Genomic DNA, 21830 nt, shown 5'->3' on the forward strand with positions numbered 1-21830 from the left:
GCCTTTGAAAATCTGCAGGCACTTTCTTCTGGTTGCAAAAGACAACAAAACAACTGGCAGTTAAATATCAGAAACTGGCATGACATCCTCTCTGCTAACCTTTCTTTGTTCTCCTGGACCTGGCAAAATTTTTTTTTTGCATTACTATAGTAGTTGTATTATGGAATACTGTATTGTAATTGTTGCAATGTAATTTCTAAAGATTCCTTAGTCTCTTTAAATTGTAATCTACTTAGAGCTGCGAAAGTGTTAGCGGAATAAAACCCTAAGATAGAGACGTTTAAATACCTCAGTGGCATTAATATACAAGTGAGCCTTTTTCGAATGAAGGAAAACTCTGGAAACAAGCTTAGGAGAAATCTAAGAAAATACTCTTTTATGGAAAGAGTGGAGGATGTGTGGAATGGCCTCCCGGTGGAGGTCGTGGAGACAAAGACTGTGTCAGAATTTAAGAAAGCCTGGACAGGCATGTGGGATCTCTTAGGAAAAGGAGGAATTAGTGGTTACTGAGGATGGGCAGAATGTATGGGCCTTTTGGCCCTTATCTGATGTTATGCTTCTAAGTTTCTGTGTAATGTTAGAAGCCTCCATTTCCTCTTCTACATTGCAAAGAATACTTAAATGCACACATTAGCATACATTTTAATGGCGTGTGCAGCCATACCTTCTGCATGAGTTAACTCACATGCTCAACTCCATTCTGCATTCGCTGCCCAACTACATGCACATATACTCTGTGGAAACCATGCAGCTAAGCTTGAAGTAGCTTATTGCATTGGCCCTCTAGGGTGTAGTTACAACACTATGACCACCGTGCACAGACATCTGGGACTCATTCAACCAGATGAGAGGAAGTTCTTGGAAAAATCCTGAAAAGTCTACGGCCTACAACCTGCCCTCTTGACCCTGCCCAGCAATGACAGTACAACGAGCAAGCATAGGCCTCATTGAAGGGGCCACTAAAATTGCCAACTCCTCTCTTTTGGAAGGGCAGATGCCAACAACTCTAAAAAGAGCTGTGGTGTGCCCCCTACTGGGCCAGGACAAGCTCGAAAGCTACAGATCAGTCTCTAACATCTCTTTCCTGACAAAGCTTATAGTACAGATAGCCAGTCATTGAGTTGAGAGGTGAATGCAGACTAACTGAAAGTAATTGGCTAGACCCATGCCAATCTGGCTTCAGACCTGGCTATGGAACAGAAACAGCTCTTCTGCTCCTTCTTCATGATCTGCACAGAAACCATGATAGGGATCTGCCTAGATAATAGTGTTGCTGGATTTCTCAGCAGTCTTCAACACTGTGGATCATAATATCAGGGCCGGTCCTAGGGTCCCTGGCGCCCTCCTGCAGACTATGAGTTGGCACCCGCTCGCCCCCGCCCCCCCAGCATCTCCTTTCTTTCTTCTCCCACCCTGCCCCTGTCCAGCGATTCTCCTTCGCCCCCATCCCCCGCCGCCCTTGGTGCTTTAAATCTTTAATTTACCTCCGTTCCAGCAGCCGCGTCATTTGAAAGCCTTGCCCCGTCTCTAGCCTTCCCTCCCTTCGTGAGTTCGTTCTGCAGTCCCGCCCTCGAGGAAACGATGTCAGAAGGCGGGACTGCGGAACGAACTCACGAAGGGAGGGAAGGCTAGAGATGGGGCAGGGCTTTCAAATGATGCGGCTGCTAGAACGGAGGTAAATTAAAGATTTAAAGCACCAAGGGTGGCACGGTATAGCGGCACAGCGCTGCCCTTGAAGGCAGGCGCCCCCTGCGGCGCTTACTGGGTTTGACCGGCCCTGCATAATATCATGCTTACAAGGCTAGCCAGAAACAGAAATCAGTGGCACAGTATTTACAAGGTTCAAATCCTATTTGTCAGACACACAACAATCAGATCTGTTCAGCAACAGCACATCATTACCTTGGGCACTAAACTATGGAGTGCCACAGGAATCCATACCAACTCCTATTTTATTTAAGTATAAACGGTTTTTATTGATGGTCAAACGTCAATTCAAACATAGTAAATGCTTACAGTGTATAACTTATCAATATTTCTATAACAGCAACTTATCTGACAGCATGTCTATCCCATCACTTTTTTAACATTTACCCCTTCCCCTCCCCCCCCCCCCCAAAAGAAAATGAAACATTACACTCTGGATTAAAGCTTCATACATCCTATTGACACTCTTGTACAACCTTGTCCAAACTTTATTCACTTACACGAGGGGCTCATAACTTCATTGTATCGGTCCTAATCTATTAAGTATAGCACTTCTGGCTCTGTGGGATATATTTTGCAAATAATGAGTCCAAACATTAAGAAATTTCTTTCTTTTCCTCAAATTATCATATGCATCCCTTGCCTCCCACAACATTAGCTCATGTAGCTTATTCCTCCACAGCCAAACAGAGGGTGGGTCTGCCTGCATCCAATGTCTCAGTATGCATTTTTTGCCCACTGCATATGCTTTACATAAAAATCCCTCCAAGTTTTTATCCGATATCCCATATGCATTATTTTTGTTCAAGAGTACTCCTCTCCAAGAGGGGTGCACCCTTTGCCTCAATACTTGTTCTAGGTATTCCTGTATCGCTTTCCAAAATGTTTTAATTTTATCACACCTCCAAAATGCATGCAAAAATGTGCTCCTCTCTCTTTGACATTTAAGGCATTGGGGATCAGAGCTCCATCCCGCCCTTGCAGCCTGGGATTGTGTTATGTAGCCTCGATGAATAACCCTAAATTGACTCTCTTGTAATTCTGCTCCCCCCACTTGCCCCGGTATACCTTTGATTAGTTTTGCAAAATCTATTCCCTTCAACTCATATCCCAAGTCCTTGCTCCATGTGTCTTTAAGCTTCTCATATGTTCTGGGAGGACCTAGCGGGACCAGGGCCTTATGTAAGCTCGATATTGATACCTGTCCATGTGCATCCCCCTCCAGGAATTCACGTATCTTCTGACCCAATTTTGTGCCCAGGGCTGCCTGATCTAAACTATGCCAGTAATGATGCAATTGTCTGTATGTATAATAGTCCTTCTGGGCCAACACCTGTCTCTGCTGCAGGCTCTGAAAGCTATGCAGGTTTCCCTCTTCATTCATTAAGTGTTCAAATAAAGTGATGCCCATTTCCGACCATCTAGCCATTATCCCTTTCTCTAACCCGGGGGGGAAATCCCTATTCCCCTGTATTGGAAGTTGATCACTAACATTCGGGTCTTGTCTCCAGCTGTGCATTAGGAACTGCCAGACACGTCGCAGTGGTTGCAACAGTATACTTCTTCTACAAGTAGTTGGCAAATTCTTTGTTTTTGCCTGCAGAAGAAAGTTCAAATGCCAGGGGTCGAATAGCGCTCGCTCCCAGTTCGTCGGTGTGTGTTGATGTGTATTAAGTGTCCAATCCCTGATATGTCTCAAAAGGCACGCCTGATTATATCGCTTAATACAGGGGAAACCTAGCCCACCCTGAGCCCATCCATCATATAAATATTCAAATCGCATTTTAGACTTCTTCCCCCCCCACACAAATTGCCTAGACATCCTATTTAATTTCCGTAAATCTTTACCTAATATATGGATTGGCAACACCTGCATGATATAGAGCCATCTCGGAAATATGATCATTTTGTAGAGATTTATTCTGCCTATTAGTGATAAAGGCAAGTGGTTCCATCTCTCCAGAACCCTTTTGGTATCCTGTAACAGCTTGTCAACATTTATCCTATACAGAGTGGTAGTATCCATAGTTAATCGCACCCCTAAATATCGAAAGGATTCCTCTGCCCATCTCAATGGAAGCTGTCGGTGCCACTCTCCCACTTGGGCCTCCTTCCTGCATAAGGCTTCTGATTTTTCCAGGTTTAGCTTAAAGCCAGAGAAGTCCCCATACTCTGCCATACATTCTAATAGCGCCTTCAGTGATGTTTCAGGAGAAGTCACATGTGCCAACAAATCATCAGCGAAAGCCGCTATTTTAAAGTTTTTTGTACCCACCCTGATTCCCTGCACATCAGGGTTACATTGGATATCTCTAAGCAGTGGGTCTAGCGTTAACACAAACAATAAGGGTGACAGGGGGCAACCCTGCCTGGTCCCCCTATGGATAGGGAACGAAGGGGACAGAATTCCATTAACCCACACCTGAGCCTGTGGGAGGTAATATAATGCTCTAATTGCATCCTGGAATGGTCCTCTTATGCCATACGCGTCTAGCGTGCCAAATAAAAAATCCCAGACCACCCTGTCGAACGCCTTTTCGGCGTCAAAACTGACTAATATTGATGGTGTGGCCTTTGTAGATACCTCCTCCAGTGTTACCAATATCTTCCTTACATTTTTAGTGATGGTTCTGCCCTGTACAAATCCTACCTGCGAGTCCTCTATAACATCTGGTAGTATTCGGGACAGGCGGTTTGCCAGGACTTTTGCAAACAATTTTGCTTCAAAATTTAATAACGAAATAGGTCTGTATGATTCAGGTTTTTGTACATCTCTCCCTGGCTTTGGAAGAACTATAATCTGCGCCGTTCGTAATGACATGGGCATTCGTTGTTCTTGCACTATCGTGTTAAACATTGCAGTAAGGGGTTCTACTACTTCCTCCTTCATCAATTTATATAATTCTCCCCTATATCCATCAGGGCCTGGGGCCTTTCCTAGGGGTGCTTGCTGTATTGCCCATAATACCTCCTCAACAGACATGGGAGCATTCAGCATGGTTAGGCTCTGTGCGTCTATCTGCGGAAGATCCTGCCCTGCTAGATATATCTCACTGTCCATTGGGGGCGGGTCAGGTGAAGCATAAAGCTTCTGATAATATTTTTGCATGATACGATTTATACAATCATCCTTATTTTCTAATACCCCTCTCGAAGAGTATAACGCGTTTATTTTGTAATTTCCTTGTCTTGGGTTTGCCATCCTGGCCATCATCCTACCACTTTTATTTGCAAATTTGTATAAGTGATACCTATAATACATATGATTCTTTTGTGTTTTATCATGTATTCTCTCATTTAGTGTTTGCTGCATTTCTAGAAGCTTAGCTTTCAGCAGAATATTATGGTGGTGTCCATACTCGCGTCTCAGTCGGGTAATATCTTTTTCCAACCTTTGTATGTCCCTCTCCCATATCTTTTTCTGGTGGCTTGTGTATGCAATAATCTCACCTCTTAATACCGCCTTTGCTGTGTCCCAGTATAATATGGGAGTTGTCCTATGCTCCTGATTAGTGTCTTGGAACTGTCTATATTTGGCCAGTATAAATTCCCGAAATTTCCTATCTTTATATAGCCTTGTAGGGAACTTCCATTGGTATGAACTAGATTTACTCTCTGTGGGCTCCCACATGGCCATTACCATTGCGTGGTCTGATATTTTTATGGGTCCTATTTCCGCCTTGCGGATTTTCGCAAATAGTGGACGGGAGATAAAAATGTAGTCAATCCTTGACATGGTGGCATGCGCCCGGGACAGGTGAGTGTAATCTCGCTCCAACGGATGTAGTGTTCTCCACACATCCACCAGGTCAAGAACCCCACTCAACAGTCCAATTCCTCTAGATTCTGCTCCCGCTCCCCTCCTTTTGTCCCCCTGTGACCTGTCTAGTTTGGGGTCTCCCACTTCGTTGAAATCTCCTCCTAACAACAATGGAACTCCTTCCAGACCTGTTAGGTGATGCAGAAGCTTTTTATAAAATGCTTTGTTGTAAGTGTTTGGAGCATATACATTGCACAAAACCATTGGTTGACGCTCTATTGTCAGGTGTGCCAACACATATCTTCCTTCCTTATCTGCTATGATCTTATGTGTAGTAATATGAATCCCTTTCTTGATTAGTATTATTACCCCTGCTTTTTTCCCCAGTGCTGGTGAATCATAATATGATCCTACCCACCATCGACATAATTTCTCGTGTTCTTTAGCTGTTAAGTGTGTTTCCTGAAGCATTGCTATTGATACCTGTTGCTTATGGAGTGCGTGAAGGATCTTCTGCCGTTTAATCGGCGATGAGATGCCTCCCACGTTCCATGTTACAACTTTAAGGACCATCACATATCCTCAAGCGTTTTTTAAATACCTGGTGAATATCTCTCTTTGTGCAGGGGGGACATCCCAGCCAGTGTCCCCCCCACCTCTGATACTGTGATTTTTCACTAGAGTGCTCTCCTCGTGAAGCTCTTTGTGTGTTTCTTATGTTACCCTTTTCCCTTGTTGCCCTGAAGCTCTTATTCTCCTCTATACCCTCCCTCCCCTCCTCCCCCCCCTCCCCTCCCCCCCTCCCCCCGTCTCCTCCCCTTCCCCCAAACTGAACAGCACCAAATGTGCTGTCTGCCTCCGTGCTCCGATCAGGGACCCCATTCTTACTGTTTGCATATGTTGCATATTGCCTCCCCCCCCCTTAATGTTCACAACCCCCCTTAGATAACATCAAATAACAGTATCAAGTCCAACATTGGCAACCACACAATTATAGTTACAGATCTTCTGTCTCTCGCTGCTCCCTGTCGTTCAGCAGTGTCTCTCCCACTGGTGAGCCTCGGATTCCTTACTCATGTGTCTCTTGATGCTTCCGAGCTGTCTCTCTCTAACCGGTCCACCAATGCTTGAGCGGCCTCTACCGTGTCACAGATTCTCACTGTCCCATTATGCTGAATCCTGAGTTTAGCCGGATACAATAAACTGAATTTTATCCGCATTTTGTGTAGCCGCCCACAAATGGGCGAAAATTGCTTACGTTGGAGGGACACTTTAGTTGAGTAGTCTTGAAAGCATAGTATCTTTTGTCCCTCCACCTCCAACGTTCCTCCTTTCCGGAGAGTTGCTAGGATCTCCATCTTGTGTTGATAATTAAGCAGTCTCAGTATGACTACACGTGGGCGGGTATTTGCCTCCTTCCTCGGCCCCAAACGATGCGCCCGTTCTATCTTCAGTTGCCCCACCGTGCTCTGATTTGGCAATAGCTTATTGAGCCTGGGTTCCAGAAAATCTCTCAGATCTGCATCTGGTACTGATTCAGGTATACCTATCAGTCTGAGGTTGTTTCTACGTGAGCGGTTCTCCAAATCGTCCACTTTCTCTTCTAAGATTGTTACTGTTTTTTGGAGGTGTTCAATGGATTTGGAAGTTTCCTGTGAGGCATCTTCTACGTCTCCTAGTCGCTGTTGGACCTCCTGAAGTTCGTTAGCAAAAGTAGTAAACCTTTGGTCCATGCCATCAAGCTTATCAATTATTTGTTGTAACTTGTGGCTCATGGTTTCCTCCACCGCCATTCTTACCTCTGCTACTATTTCTGAGGCCCAAACCGAGCTCACTGGTGGCGATGGAGGCGGGTTTTTCTCCGTCATTTTTGGTCCTCCGCTCTTGGTTTTGTCCTTCTCCAGCTCTTTTTTTGTACTTCTGGTCGCCATACAAAATGCTTTTGGAGGGTAAGCACGACGTACTCTGTCTGCAGAGTGTAATGGCGTCTGTCCCTTTTCTTTGCCAGCTACTTTGGGGAGTCACGCGGCTTACTGCTGTAATAGTTTAAACATTGGCCCAAGCTCAGACTGCCAATTTTTTGTTTAGATTTACTGTTTTACTAGCTGAAACAGAGGCCCAAGTCCAGACTGCCGATTCTGCTGGCTATTGTGCCGGTTTGTAGAGCTGCCTGCGTCTCCTTTCATTTATATTTTTATATTCCCACCTACTTCGTGGCCGCCATTCGGGGGCTGCTCTCGATGTTTCCTCCGTGCCTTGCGGCTCGCCTTCCCTCTCCCCCTCCGTTCTGCCTTTGATATCGCCAAGCCCTTTTGCTTACTCTTATGCCTTGTAAAAAGAAGGCTTCTCAGCCTGCGGATTTCGGCGCTCTTTTCTCGGCGCGATTCCTCACGTGGGCGGGGATCCGCCGTCGATCTGTTCTCGCCGTTTTTCTCCCCCCCGAATCGGGGTTTACGGGTCTCAATCGCGCTGGTGCGCCTTCCGGAGGAGAGGGGAGGCTAAACCGCCGACTCTGGAAGCTATTTCATCGCGTTTTGGTGGGGTCCCCGATCGTTGCTAGCTGGAGCTCACTGTGCGGCGGCCATCTTGGCCGGCAGCTCCACCGGAAGTCAACTCCTATTTTATTTAATATCTACTTCAAGCCTTTAGCTGAGCTGCTTCGGCCGATGGACACAAAATTCTACATCTATGCTGATGATGTGCAACTACTCATGCCCAATGAAACAGATCTACCCACAGCTCTGAGTAAACTGTCTGCCTGCCTGCAATTCAGGAATGGGCAAAGAACAACAAACTCTGCCTGAACCCAAGCAAAACAGAGATTATTTGGGTACCTAACACAAGTGGACAAACACCTTACTTCAAAATACCTATTGGGAAGTATGAACTCCCCCCTAAAGTCACAGGTCAGGAATCTTGGGATACTGCTAGAATCACTCACTCACTCAAATCCTGCAAATTCAAACAACCTTTAAAAACGGTCTATAGCACCAGCGGCAGCAATAACCTCTCTCTCCATGTATTGAAAAGATGAGTCTAACCACAGTGATCCATGCAATGATAACATCACAACTGACTACTGTAATGCCCTGTACACTGGTCAAACCAAAAGAGAGTTTATATCAGCTCCAACTAACTCAGAATGCTGCAGCACGACCGATAGAAGGCTGCAAACAGCATGACCACATCACACCCTTCCTGCAAATGCTATACTGGCTACCAGTACCTTGCAGGGCTAAATTTAAAACTGTGTTTGATTTTCAAGGTCCTCAGACAAAATGGGCCAGAGTACTTGAAGAATAAGTTAGCCCTTTACACACTTTTGAGACCTCTAAGGTCCTCTCAAGGATCATCACTACCCTCATCAAAAGAAATTGTACAATGTTGATACCCGCCAGTGAGCCTTCTCAGGAGCAGCCCCCACGCTCTGGAATCTACTCCCCGGGGGGTTACGTCTACCTCGAGACTATCTCTACTTCAGGAAGCAGGTAAAAGCCTGGCTTTTCTCTCAAGCCTTTAATACAAAGGGTGACTGACTATACACCATTTTGTAACTTAGACCAGTTCCTTATATCTTGTTTAACTGTACAAAGAACTTGCCTCGAGTTTAGTCAACCATCTGTTTATCCCAACTGACTCTGTATCACCCATCTTGTCCCCATCTATGTATCTGCACTTGGCCCCTCGGCTATATGGCAAGTTGTATTGTAGAAAATCATTAGCATCATATCTATGTTATTTTAATGTTCTAATGTATGCTTATTAGATGTTTCACTAGTATTATGCTGGCAATGTATTATATCACTGTTTATTTTAAATTTAGTGCTGTTAAATGTGTATATTTTTGATACTGTTTCATGGTAGTCATATTAGGTTTCAATTTGCTGTTTTCAAATTTACCTCATTTACTGTATTTAGTCATTTTTACTATTGTTATGCTGTTAACAAAATTGTAAGTTTAAAGTTAAACTGTACCTGCTGTACACTGCCTTGTGTGAATCTCTTCATAAAGGTGGTTAATAAATCCCAATAAACACACACTGTATCTGAGGTAGATTCAAAGATATCAGTTGAAAACAATTCACTGTATCTATAAAAAGCTGCACTATACCAAGGGGAAACTGCATTCTGTGATTTACTGCCGATAACAGTGTTCTTGCTTAGCAGGGCAGTGTTGTCAACACGATTATGGAAACGCTGTTATACATTTAAACAGAATTGCAACCTACGCACTTAAAGTAAGACCACAGAAGAGCTGGGAGAAAGGTAGAGAAGAGAAAATTCCACACCTACCTCTTGCGCTGATCGGCCAGCGAGCTGCTTCTCGTTATCGCGAACATGTCAAAGTCATCCTGTGGTTTCACTGGGGCCTCCAGGGACTGCAGGGTTCCACTCATCGTGCCCGAGTTCACATCTTAAGAGAGAGGAAAGAAAAGGTTGAGCCTAGAGAAATATCAAGTCGTTCCTATGCAAGACTCTACCCAAACCCAAGTGTTGTGGTAATCGTTCCATGCGAGATAACATGTTGGGTTCAGAACCCAAGGGACCAGCTAGATAGAGACAAGTTGAAGGTTGGGGGGGGGGAGGGGGGAAGCTTGTGCTTGTCAAAGCCATTGCCTTATCAGGATGTTAACTGTGCAATCCCTTTCCAATATCAACCGTGAATTTTCCAGACTATATGACATGCTTAAAGATACTCCCTTAGAACAGTGTTTGGTTTGAAGAACTGACCTAAACAAAATTGTTTACTTTGAAGAATTTCACAGCTGGTTTCTTAAATAGGGAGGTTGATTCACATTCAGATCATTGCAAGTCTTGTTTAGTACCCTTTTCTTTAACATTAAAGTTCTTATTAATTTTTATGAATGTAACAATACAAACTTGTTTTATAAATCAAGTCCCAAACAGTTCCTGCTCTCCAGCACTGTCCAGAGAGTGGGGACTGACTCCTTTCCTCGTACCTGACAAAACCGCCCCAATACTTACGCATTCTCGCCAGCTCAGATGACAAACTAGAAGCTTCCGACTGGGCAACTGGAGTACCAGGAGCCAGGCTGAGCGAAGGGGCCGCAGCTTCTGTCTCACTCAGGACCTTGGAAACAAATGCCTCGGTATTAGCAAGATATGTGCCTTTCCCCAGGCTTTGCAGCTACCCTGGTTTTTCGCTACACTGTACAGTACTCTGCTGCCATGAGACCACTGGACACGTCCAGGTTTTACACCACTGCTGGCCTCTCTACCAGGCACAGCCCCTCCCCTCTCCCCCACAGCTCTCTCCTTCTTCCCAGCTGTGCTGTTACATGGCACCTGCCACTGCACTGACATATGGGGGGGGGGGGTGAATTTATCAACATGGGCTACTATTAAGACATGCTATTTTACTGTTAACCCCAGTTATTAGTAGCTAGGTCTCAATATGTTAAAATAGCATGAATTAGTGGTAAAGTAACACGTCTTAATGGAAGCCCACATTGATAATTATGCCCCTTAGTTTCTACAATTGGGTCAGTCCGATCAGAAACTGCTACAGTAAACCCTTTCAAATTATAAGTGAAGTGTGGTTCCAGTGTCTGGATGTGAATGGAAGCACAGGTTGCACTGGGATTTTGGGGATGGGAGAGGGCATTGCTCTTGCAGGTTTACAATATAAGAGGGCCATGTCTGACCCTCCTCTCCATTACTGTTCAGTACAGTCCAAGTTGAGCGCCTGGTGAAAAGGTGGCCGATAACTACAGTTGCTTATTATTTAACTAAAAACAGATTTACTCTGGTTTTTACTCCATGCCTCAATGGCTGAAAATCCCATATAACTGGCATATGGACACACGTTACTGTTACACTTTACTTATATTCCACATCAACTTATCAAATTCAGTGTGGATTACAAAATCAGAAGAAACTGAACATTAAGTTCAAGAATTACAGATCAAAACAACATTCTACAAATTAGGAAAGGTACTTCTTAAGCAGCCAGCTTTTAAGGTAGTTACGAAAAATCGTATAATCAGTAGTGGTACGAATATGAATTGACAGCGAATTCCAGTTCACCACCCCCTCCCAGTTGAATTATCATAAGGAAATTATCATCCCTCAAATGGGAATACTTGTAATATTCAGCTCACAGCAGCAATGGAGAGAAAAAAAAAAAGAGATACTTGGGGTAGATCCTTGAAAACCTGTGACCATAAAAATATAGCCAGTTATTAACACCTGGAGTTAGAGATTCAACCACACTTACCCAGATAAAGCATGGCTGAATAACTGGCTTAAACCTTGTTGGTCAAAATTTAAACTGGTTTATCCAGTTGGTACAGACTACAGTGCTAACCTGTTACATTCTCTACCACCCACCTGAGATCAAACTTTGACAACCTCCCTCTTTCCCATCCATCCAAAGACAAACTGGTGGGAAGAGAGGAGGCAACAGCAGCCCTCCGTGATATATTTCTTGTGCTTAGTCCGGACACCACAGGAAAGACAATAAGCTTAAGTGCTCCCATTTCAGTGACTGTAGTGTTTGTTTGGGGTAAGCAGAGGTTGGTAGAGAACTGCAGAGGGTGCTATCTCACCATTATGCCTCTGGGCAGTAGGAAGGAGAGGATTTTGGTGGAAGCTATCGCCCCCCACCCCATACAAAATTCTGGCTTGGTGGAGAAGGGAGGTTCTGGTAGTCCTGGTTAGGCAGCTAGTGCTGAAAATCACCACCAGCCTCTTGACATTTTCCCTCTGGTATAACCCTGCCACTGGGCCTGCCCAGAATCTGGCATGCTAGAGCAGCCACCTAGTAAAATTCAAGAACTTAAGTCCAGCAGGTTGGCCCAGTCAGCTTTCACAGGCTTGGATCTAGAGCTGGCTAAGTCCTCATGGATCCCACAACATCAAACACTGCTGTGAGTTGACTCTTTGGTGATCGTTAGGAAGATTTTTCTTGCAAGTGGCCACTGATTTAAGGTTGTGGGTGCACAATTATCTAACAATGGTGATGCAAACACTGAAGAATCACAGTGGAGACTAGGAGAAGTTACATTCCCTGGCACAACAGAGATTTCTAACCAACCACAAGAGAACAAGACAAAAGCTAGATCTGAGGAGAAGGCAATGCTATGTCTGGAAGGAAGGCAGCAGTGGCTGCATCCTCATCTTCACTGTGGAAGCGCCATACCTTAGGGGGAACAGCAGCTGGCATCGCGTTTCCTGAGCGGAACCTCTCAAACCTGGAATGAGAAGCAAGAACGGCTAGATCACTTTTAGTAGGAAAGAAAGCGGTCACAAGCTTCCGCCAGTAAAGAGGAGTTTTAGGGGGAGGAAGGGGTTATCACAGTACCTTTCGTGGCGGAGGAAGACATTGTTCAGGTTATCATTGACAATCAGTAGTTCCTCCGTCAGCTGCTCATTGGACACACGGGGGATGAGCTCCAGCAACCTCTGCTGCATCGCTCGGCATGTTTGATTCAGCTCCTGAAGAGGAGCAAAAATCAGTATCCAGCAAAAAAAAACTAGTGCAAGGCAGAGCCCTTGACTGAATTTAGTCAGCTGCAATTGAAAACACTTCTGCACCACAATTCTAGAAACAAAGATCTGATCACAGCAGTTTACAATTATGATTAGGACAAAGGGGGACAGATTGCAAATTAACACTATTATACAGGGGTGGTCTTTGGTAGTACTGTTGAATGTTGTGCATTTTGTCATGTTATCTTTTATGTTTGGTATTAATAAACATATTTAAACATAATACTATTATACATTGGATTGGAGGCAGCCACTGCTACTCAGGTAGAGTGTGTGGAATCGGATTTCACAAGGAAGAAAACTTTCTTTTTATCTAGCTGTTCTTTGCTTAATGTTTCTTTAAGTTCTCCCATTTTCAAGTGGTGGGTACTGCTAAAAGTTCAGGCTTTGGGATAAAAGATTTAAAAAACAAAACAAACTAGGTAAGACATTTGGGTCTGTGGATACGTCACTTCTGTTACACACTAGGCTTTTTTCTTCCCATTGCTTGTACAATTCTTCACTACCGTTTCCACTTTGACTTATAGCAGAGGTGCTGTAAATGCTAAGATACGCAAAAGGTGTTGTGACAGAACAGTGTGCTTTAAGCCTATAAAATTGCTTTTATTAATTCTCTAGTTTGGCCAGCAGGTGGTGCATGTTTATGTTAAAAGCTGTCATAGAAAAGTGAATGCCCTCTTTTAGTTTTACTTAGTGAAGAAGTGAATCTACAGTACTGTGAACAGTATACTTTAAAACAAATAAACAACTTGTTGACTGGGCTCTGATTGGCCTGGAGTTTAAAATTATCCAGCAGTTGTTGCTGGCTGTTGCTTCAGTCTTAGCCTGGGAGAAAAGAGATAGATCTCTTTGCCGAGGCTCAGTGAATTATAAGTCCTGATCTTCCCAGGTACTATTTAGACAGTATGCAAACGTTTAGTTAGTGTTATAATTGATCCATATTTCAGTTACCTGTTATTATTTGCTAACTGCACTTTGTTGTTCCACTGTTCAATTAAGACAAACAATATTTAGTTTATTGCCTCTCTGTCTGGACTGATAAAGAATCCTGGTGATTTGTGTGTTGGGTCTGTGAGAGCTTTCTGGGAACTATGAGACCACTGGGAGTGTGGCCCCAGTAACCTAGGAATCACTGGGGATAATTTGAGAGCAGGAGACTCGCCCAGAGGCGGTTGTGATCCAGTCGGTGGGAGGAGGGTGCTAGTGTAGAGCACAAGCGGCAGGTGCAGGTAGACCTGAGCTGTGCTGGGGATAGACCCTCTAAGTGGACGCGGGGTAACCCCAGATAGGTGGCTAGGCGTTTTGTGACAGATGTCTTCTGCAGAAAGCCCTGTCGACTATGCCCACATGAACACCAAGTTAAGTGAGACAGATGAACAGCACAGAATCTTTATATGGTCAGTTTTTCTGCAGATTGAAGGTGAACGTGTGGTCAGCAGGTATATCAACCACGTGTGGGTTTTTGTTTTTTCTTAACACACACAAAACACATGTGCTTAAAAAACTGAGTACTTTCAGCGAGGAAAGAACCTGAACTAGTAGCTATTGCTGCCTCGATTTTTCTACCAAACCTGGCTCCAAGCACACCACCCAAGGTTTCTTTGGATTAGAAGCCAACCGAATTTTAGTTTTGGTGCCAAACTAGCCCAAAATTTGTGTTCGGCCTCGTTTTGAATTCGGCTGAAAATGCTGGTGCATTTTCAGCTGGCTTCCCTAGCTCTCCCTGCCCCCACTCCTGGCACACAAAATGAGCCCCCCCTCCCAAGCCCACCTGTAGGCCCCACCTCACAAACCTACCTGTAGGCCTCCCTCGGACCTACTGTCCACCACTTGTTGATCTAGTGGGTAGTCAGGGCAGGAGTGACCCCCAATCACTCCTGCCCATGTCCTCTCCACCATCAAAATGACCGCCATGATTTCTAGTGGCAGTCTTGTGAAACCAAATGGCAAATTTCAACCACAGATTCAGTTCTGGCTAAAACTGGTTTCGGTCACCCTCTACTTTGAATCATGTTGGGGCTACAATAACAAACAAAAAAAACAACACCACGGGCCTTTAAAAATGGAACACAGTTCTTTAATGAATGAGCCTTGACAAAAAGACCCGACACGGACCGTGTTTCGGTGACTAGCACCTGCGTCAGGGGTCACAGTGATGACGTGGAAAACTTGGGGAATACAAAGCACCAAGGCACTTTCACTTTCTGTATCCATTTGGATACAGAAAGTGAAAGTGCCTTGGTGCTTTGTAGCTTTTACTATATGAGACGTGGGGTAAGGAATAATATATTGTAGAGGAATATATTCGAGTTATTCCCCAAGTTTTCCACGTCATCACTGTGACCCCTGACGCAGGTGCTAGTCACCGAAACACGGCCCGTGTCGGGTCTTTTTGTCAAGGCTCATTCATTAAAGAACTGTGTTCCATTTTTAAAGGCCCGTGGTGCTGTTTTTTTTGTTTGGACTTTAGGGGCTACAATAACAAGAATGAAGGTTCTTGGGCTGCATCAATCATATACCTTTTTTTAAATTTATCTTTTTAATTTCAATTTCAGTCTTTTCCAAGAATGCCATCCCGTAAGGCCAACATAGCAGAAGTTTTTGTAAACAGCACGAGATGGCTAAATAGACAGCAATATTTGGTGTTGCAGTCTTTAAACTCTGCTAGAATTCAGAATAATACTGCTCCTCACAATAAAGATGAGGTGCTGAAGAATGCTTCTAACAAAACATGCATTTTAAAAAAATTCTTATGTTATTTTGTCATTACATATGTTAACATTTTGTTGAAATGCTTAAATAGCCTATGGAAGTCTTTCCACCCCTTCTCTCTAAACCAGAGGTTCTCAACCCAGTCCTCAGGTTTTCAGGATACCCACAATAAATATGCATGAGATAAATTTGCATACCATGGAGATAGGGCATGCAAATCTTATCATGCATATTCATTGTGGGTATCCTGAAAACTTGACCGGCTAGAAGTGTCCCAAGGACTGGATTGCGAACCCCTGCTCTAAGATATAGTATCTGCTTCAATACAAGAGAAACATAGAAACATAGAAACACTTCTCAAACCAATGAAACGGACGGTAGCAAGGTTATCATCTAATGGTGATTATGCTTTTAAGGGAACTGTTAGGAAGAATTTGCTGTGATGATAAAGAATAATTGGGAAGGGTGTATAATGAGTAATATGGTCCAGGCGTATGACATGTGGATTGTTTTCTTTCTTTTTTAATCTTTGTGTTTTGTTTTCATTTTTATTTGTATTTCCAAAAAGCTAAAGAGTACACAGAAATTTAAAATTTTTTATTAGAAATAAAATGCTTGTTTACATTTGCAAGATTTCTTTATAAACAATATTTTTAGTGAAAACTTTGTTACATTGAGGGAAAAGCTTTCCTTGTTCTGGACCATCTATGACTTTTACAATTGCATCAGAAGAGTTTCGAACTCTTGAAAATGCTACATACAGTTGCCCATGTGTAAACACTGGTTCTGGGAGGAAAATGCCAACTTTTTCAAATGTTTGTCCTTGTGACTTAATTGTCATTGCAAAAGCCATTTTCACAAGAAATTGTTTTCGACATAATATAAATGGGAGGTCAGTGTTAGATGGTGTTAGTTCAATACGTGGGATAAAAACAGTACACCCTGCAGTTGACCCAGTGATTACTTGACTAATAATGAGGTTAGTTTTCAAGTCTTTCATTATTAAGTGAGCTCCGTTACTTAAACCTCGCTTGGTATTTAAATTCCTGAGTAGGATAATTATGGCTCCAATTTTTAAATTCAGTTTATGGCAAGGCATGCTAGTTGGAGTTTGTTCATGAAGGAATTCTACAGGATATAACTGATGTTCCTCATCATTGGAGTCATGAATGGAGTCCGAACTTCAATAAGTAATTGTCTCACCTTCTAAAATATTTAGAACAGCCTCATTTATCTTGTCAATATGTGCATTTTTGGGGCAAAAAATAGCCTTTTTAGCAAAGTTGTAAACGGTATCTGCAGTAATTTTTTCTCCAAAAACAGAATTAACTATATCGCCGTCACAAATGTGCTTCTGTGGGATTTCGATAATATCTTTTGAAACCGTCTGGACATGGAAGATTTCTGCTAAAGTAATAAGCCAGTTGTTGTAATCTGGGTCTACAGAGCGGACATTGTTGTTTAATTTTAGTATTTCAATTTTTTTCCATAGTTTATTTAACTTAATGCTGGCTTCAATAATGTGAGCTCGATCACCATGTGGTAACACTGGTAGAGTTTGTCAAAAATCTCCACCAAGGAGAAGAACTTTCCCGCCAAATGGTTTCTGATTGTTCATGATGTCTTTGAGGATTCTATCTACAGCACTAAGGGCCATACTGGGTGCCATAGTTGAATCATCCCAAATAAGGATTTTAGCATCTCTAATGACGAAAGCATCATTTGATGTTAATCTGATACTTGATGTTGATGTTTCCATTAGAGGAACAGGTAACAAACTGTGAATGATAAGTTCGTCCTCCTGGAAGGAGATTTGCAGCAATTCCTGTAGAAGCAACAGGTAGTGCAATTCTTCCAGCTCCTCGGATGGCGTTCAGGATAGTATTATACGTATACGTTTTTCCACTTCCAGCAGGACCGTCTAGAAAGAAGCCCATGTGGATTATATTTTTTGTATTGCAGGCACAAAGTATAGTATGAAATGCTTCCCTTTGCTCATTATTTAGTTTTTCTACCATTTTTTCAGCTTTCTGCTTTTCATCTCCAACATTGAAGGCAAGTTTAGGATCTTCTATTCTGTGGATGACTGTTGGTAAACTAAAGTGTTCAAGTTTTTTGCCATGTGTAGTCAGAACGGCTTGGATTTTCTGAAGGCACAATTGTTCACAAATCAAGCAATCACCTTTGCAACCATGGATTTGTTGAAAATCTTGTGTCATATTAAGTTTGTATTTTTGGAAAATTTGGAAAACATTTGATGGTACAGCAAAAACACAAATGTATTTGCTGTGGCATGCTGCATGTGAGTGCATTGTCTAAGGTGTTCTCCCACAGAGCTTCATCGTCAATGAGCCCCATTTTCTTGGCTGCATCTTGAAATGTATTATAAAGAACACATGCAACTGCTTTTAAGTCTTCAAAGGACTTAGCCTCTGGTTTGTGTAGTAGAATTAGCCTTAAACAGTAACTCTCAGGGTCCGCTGAAAAATGAACTGCATACATTCTCCCAATTGTTTTGACGCAAGGGCGGGGCAGTGAGGGGGAACGGAATGTTGGAGGCTGGCTGACATCATTTGATGTTACAAACCCAAGCAGCCAGACAGCGATGGAACGTTGGAGGTGCAAATTATTATATAGGATGATGGCAGATAAAGGCCATGTGGCCCATCCACTATCTCCTCCTCTCCCTAAGAGATCTCACATACTTGTCCCCAACTTCCTTGACTTCAGATACAGTCTTTGTCACTACTCCCTCCACCGGGAGGCTATTCCACATATCCACCACCCTTTCTGTAAAAAAAAAAAAAAAAAAAAAAAGTATTTCCTTAGATTAGAAGTAGCAACTCAGAGTAATGTTAAGCTAGGCTTTCCCCTCAGCGTCCTAAGCAGCTCTGTGAGCCGGGGATTGAACCCAAATTTTGTTATTCACTTATGACTTACCAGTAACTGAAAGAACTGAGGGGCTCTGGTTGCTGTCCTGCAGAACCACCCATAGGATTAAATTGTTTAGGTGAGCTATCAAGACAGGAGAAGAGAGGAGATGAACACTTTATGGTCAAGGTCCCTGGCTGTTGCTTTGATGCAAGAGAGTAGTAAAGGTGATAAGATCTGAGCCTTGCCTGAAAATTTTGGTAAGAAGATTAGCACTTCCAGTGCCTACATGGGACACCTTTACCTGAAGCAGCTCCAGATCGGAGGAGGTGGCCTGTCCTGGTACCAGCTCTGTCAGCATCTCCGACATCACTCGGATGTTGCCATTTACCACTTCCAGTTCACTCCGCAGCTTGGCCACCTGTCCAATATACACAGCACAAGTAAGCAAGGGCCCACAAAGGTAAAGACAAGAACAGAGTAACATAATACAATGGCAATAAAAAACAAAAACCCCACAGAGACCTAGCCAGACTGCACATTTCCATCATGTTGCACTAACAGACCCTAACCAGTCTCACTTTACACTGGCTTTCTTGAATTCTGCTCCTGTGTTGGCCTCTACTACCTCCACTGGGAAGCTGTCCTATGTGCTAATATTTTTACGTGTACAACTGGCCTGGCTTTCACACTCTTGGGCTGGCTGCTCCAACTATTGCACTAAGAATCCAGAGAACCAGAGGAAACGTGAACAAACTTTATTCAAAATAGAAACTGCACCTGACTGACCATGCGAGACTAATTTCCATACCTATACGTTAAGCAAGGTTAGCCAAAGTTCTGGAATTTTGGGAGGAGGTGACCCAGGGCAACATTGCCTTTGAACAACTATTGGAGCCCAAACTGCAGAAGGGAGTGACCTCCCAAATCTATAAGTGTCTCAATAGCCAGAGGAGATTGATATAGGGGTCTATGAGGGCCTGGAAGTCTGATCTGGGTAGACAGATGGAAGACACTGAATGGAAGTTAATTTGGCTCAGGGTTAGAACACTGGGCACGGCAATTACAATAGTAGAAAATGGCTATAAAGTGCTTATGCGGTGGCACTATAATTCAGTATAACTGGACAAAATGGTGGGGAGTAGTATGGAGAATTGTGGGAGGGAATGTGGAGGTAGGGTTACATATTTGCCCTAAGGAAAAAGAGGACACATGCCCCGCCCCCCCATCACACCCCGCCCCGTCACTTTGACCTCCCTCACAAAGAAAGCCAGATTCCCTCTCTCTCCCCCATGTATATCCCCTGCCAATTTTCCAGCCTCCCTCCGCCCATGACACCATTCACTACCCCCTCCTCTCCTGTAGGAGGCAGGAGACAGAGGGCTCTTTCCTGTCCCGAAGAGGTCACTAGACCACCAGGGCACCACATTAAGGTAAAGGAGGGGAGGGAAGGCTAAGGCACCCTGAGGCTCGCCTGCCAGTCCACCTGCCCGTTCATCTGTAAATCTGGACAAACGGGCAGGCTGGCAAAACCCGCCTGGATGCCTGGCCATGTCCTCAAAAAGAGGACATGTCCGGGTAAAACCGGACATATGGTAGCCCTATTTGGTGGGGGGGGGGGGGGGGGGTGGAAGGAGAGTTGGACGCTTTGCATCTCCTGGGAAAGGACATTTCTGGTTTTGTCACAAATAGTGTGTAAATGGGTGAATCCCTCTAAGGAAACTGTACTTCAATAAACCTGCGAGGGGTTTAGATGAAGGGGAAAATTAACTGAGCCAAATGGGGACTACGGGAGCACATCTGGTAATAACATCTCCATGGAAACAGCAAATTTACACCAGATTGTAAGTTGGTGGTGAACAAGATGGACAGATGATATGAGATGTATAAAATAACAGCCCTTAAATATCACCAACTGGGGCTATTTGAGTGGAGATGGAGAACATTTCAGTGCTGGCTGCAGAATAACCTGAGTGGAAACTATCCGGTATTCTAGCACAAAATGTGTGGAATGCTATTATTCGGGCAGGGGGATAGGGGGCAGTTCTGGAGGAGTTAAGACTTTTCTATTGTATGTAATCTTGAACCTGTTTTTCTCTGCTGCAATTTAATAAAAATGTCAGTTAAAAAAAAAAAAAGAAATTGCACCTGATATGGCTATGTTTTACCCAAATGGGCTGCATTAGGGCTTATTGACCATCAAAATGGATACTGTTTACTCAAATTACAGCAACAAAACTAAGATACAACTATATACAGTGATGCTCAGCTATTACCTAAATAGCTGGGCCAGAAGGGAGAGAGCAAGGCTTATAAAACAGGAGAAAAACCCTAGGGAGTTGTGAATGAAGTCTCAGTACCGTAGCCTTAGATGAGGTCCAATTAATCTGGCAGTTCAAAGGAGCAGGAGGAAACCAGACAATTTGTCTCTGCCCACCCCTAAAAAAAAATACATATACGGGATATTCAACTGGTGGCTGTTGGCGTTTTTTTTTTTTTTGGCTGCTGCCGGCATTATCCCCACATTTTCAATACCGACCATATTCAGGCACCACAATGAATATTTGGGTTTCTGTGGCCAGCCATCCCTTATCCAGCTATATATATATATATTTTTTTGGTTACATTTGTACCCCGCGCTTTCCCACTCATGGCAGGCTCAATGCGGCTTACATGGGGCAATGGAGGGTTAAGTGACTTGCCCAGAGTCACAAGGAGCTGCCTGTGCCTGAAGTGGGAATCGAACTCAGTTCCTCAGGACCAAAGTCTACCAACCCTAACCACTAGGCCACTCTCCACTCCATGACATCATTGCGATATCCAGCACCTAACTGCAAAGTGTCAATTTTGTTCCGGACCACCCACAAAATAGTCATCTACAGCGTTAGCTGTTAGTGCCAATATTCAGTCCCAGTGGGTGGTGAGTTGTTTTAAAAAACAGAAGAGGTTTATTTATTATAGTTTTGATATGCTTTTGTCTTTGTATATGTAGTGGTTTTAATGTTTACTATATATATGGATATTCTAAATCAGAAAAAAAATCAGAACCAACTCCTGCAGCTAGCAGCAGGAGACCAGCTACCATTTAGAAATGCATCCCCCATCAGCTATACATTCATTTCTATTATGGAACAAAGAGAACAAAAGGCCAGTTTTACCACATTCTCCTGCAATGGATGAGGTGATGCTTGTAGTTAGCTTAGTATGGTATTTTTGAACAGCATCAACACCTGATATAAATTCTGACCTTTGCAGTTGCTCCTCTAAG

General features: G+C 43.5%; 1 protein-coding gene across 5 annotated transcripts in view; it reads right to left on the minus strand.

Moving 5' to 3' along the window:
* TOM1 (target of myb1 membrane trafficking protein) overlaps positions 1-21830 on the minus strand; it is a 158437-nt gene that overhangs the window by 42155 nt on the left and 94452 nt on the right. For all 5 annotated transcript variants that reach the window (XM_030208048.1, XM_030208039.1, XM_030208067.1 and 2 more), the window contains 5 exons: positions 18867-18983; positions 12792-12925; positions 12630-12681; positions 10454-10559; positions 9761-9881 (listed from right to left, as the gene is read on the minus strand). In XM_030208048.1, coding sequence (XP_030063908.1) covers positions 9761-9881; positions 10454-10559; positions 12630-12681; positions 12792-12925; positions 18867-18983 — 530 coding nt within the window. The remainder of the gene's footprint in view (positions 1-9760; positions 9882-10453; positions 10560-12629; positions 12682-12791; positions 12926-18866; positions 18984-21830) is intronic.

This window comes from Microcaecilia unicolor, chromosome 1 (assembly GCF_901765095.1).
Source record: "Microcaecilia unicolor chromosome 1, aMicUni1.1, whole genome shotgun sequence".
Classification (NCBI taxonomy): Eukaryota; Metazoa; Chordata; class Amphibia; order Gymnophiona; family Siphonopidae; genus Microcaecilia; species Microcaecilia unicolor.